Below are 1,435 nucleotides of genomic sequence, written 5' to 3' on the forward strand. Positions count from 1 at the left end.
CTATGGTGGCCATACTGGGGCTATATTGGGCCATATTGGGGTCTATGGGGCCATATTGGGGTCTTTGGGGGCCATATTGGGGTCTTTGGGGGCCGTATTGGGGTCTATGGGGCCATATTGGGGTCTATGGGGCCATATTGGGGTCTATGGGGCCATATTGGGGTCTATGGGGGCCATATTGGGGTCTTTGGGGGCCATATTGGGGTTTATGGGGCCATATTGTGGCCTTTGGGGGCCATATTGGGGCTATATTGGGCCATATTGGGGTCTTTGGGGGCCATATTGGGCCATATTGGGGTCTTTGGGGGCCATATTGGGGTCTTTGGGGGCCATATTGGGGCCTTTGGTGGCCATATTGGGGCCTTTGGGGGCTGTATTGGGGTCTTTGTGGGTCTTCAAGGGCCATATTGGGGTCTTTGGGGGCCATATTGGGGTCTATGGGGGCCATATTGGACCATATTGTGGTCTTAGGGGCCCATATAGGGCCATATAGGACCATATTGGGGTCTTTAGGATCTTTGTGGTCTATATAGTGCCATATTGGGGTCTTTGTGGTCCATATAGGGCCATATAGGGTCTTTGTGGTCCATATAGGACCATATAGGGTCTATGTGGTCCATATAGGGCCATATAGGACCATATTGGGGTCTTTAGGGTCTATGTGGTCCATATAGGACCATATAGGGTCTATGTGGTCCATATAGGGCTATATAGGTTTATTATACCCCCCCTATAGGTACTTCCTCAACCTGTGCTCCGACGACACCCCGATGGTGGACACCCAATGGGGTCCATATAGGACCATATTGGGGTCTTTAAGGTCTTTGGGGTCCATATAGGGCCATATAGGATCTATGTGGTCCATATAGGGCCATATAGGACCCTTATTACCCCCCTATAGGTACTTCCGCAACCTGTGCTCCGACGACACCCCGATGGTGCGACGCGCGGCCGCCTCCAAACTGGGGGAGTTCGCCAAAGTGCTGGAGCTGGAGCACGTCAAGGGGGAGATCATCCCCATGTTCTCCAACCTGGCATCGGATGAGCAGGTTATAGGGGATTAATAGGGTTATATGGGATTAATAGGGTTAATAGGGTCATATGGGATGGGATCATATGGGATGGGATGGGATGGAGCACGTCAAGGGGGAGATCATCCCCATGTTCTCCAACCTGGCATCGGATGAACAGGTTATAGGGGATTATATGGGTTATATGGGGTTATATGGGGTTATATGGGGTTAATAGGGTTAATAGGGTCATATGGGATGGGATGGGATCATATGGGATGGGATGGAGCACGTCAAGGGGGAGATCATCCCCATGTTCTCCAACCTGGCGTCGGATGAGCAGGTATATGGGGGATTAATAGGGTTATATGGGGTTATATGGGGTTATATGGGGTATATATGGGGTTATATGGGGTTAATGGGAT

General features: G+C 50.8%; 1 protein-coding gene across 1 annotated transcript in view; it reads left to right on the plus strand.

The window, feature by feature from the left end:
- Nucleotides 1-1,435, plus strand: part of LOC107307645 (serine/threonine-protein phosphatase 2A 65 kDa regulatory subunit A alpha isoform-like) — a gene marked incomplete at its 3' end in the record, with an annotated part of 34,085 nt that overhangs the window by 14,097 nt on the left and 18,553 nt on the right. The window contains 1 exon segment of the mRNA XM_032441907.1: nt 902-1,061. Within this exon segment, the coding sequence (XP_032297798.1) occupies nt 902-1,061 (160 nt within the window).

The sequence above is a fragment of the Coturnix japonica genome, unplaced genomic scaffold, assembly GCF_001577835.2.
Source record: "Coturnix japonica isolate 7356 unplaced genomic scaffold, Coturnix japonica 2.1 chrUnrandom741, whole genome shotgun sequence".
NCBI lineage: Eukaryota > Metazoa > Chordata > Aves > Galliformes > Phasianidae > Coturnix > Coturnix japonica.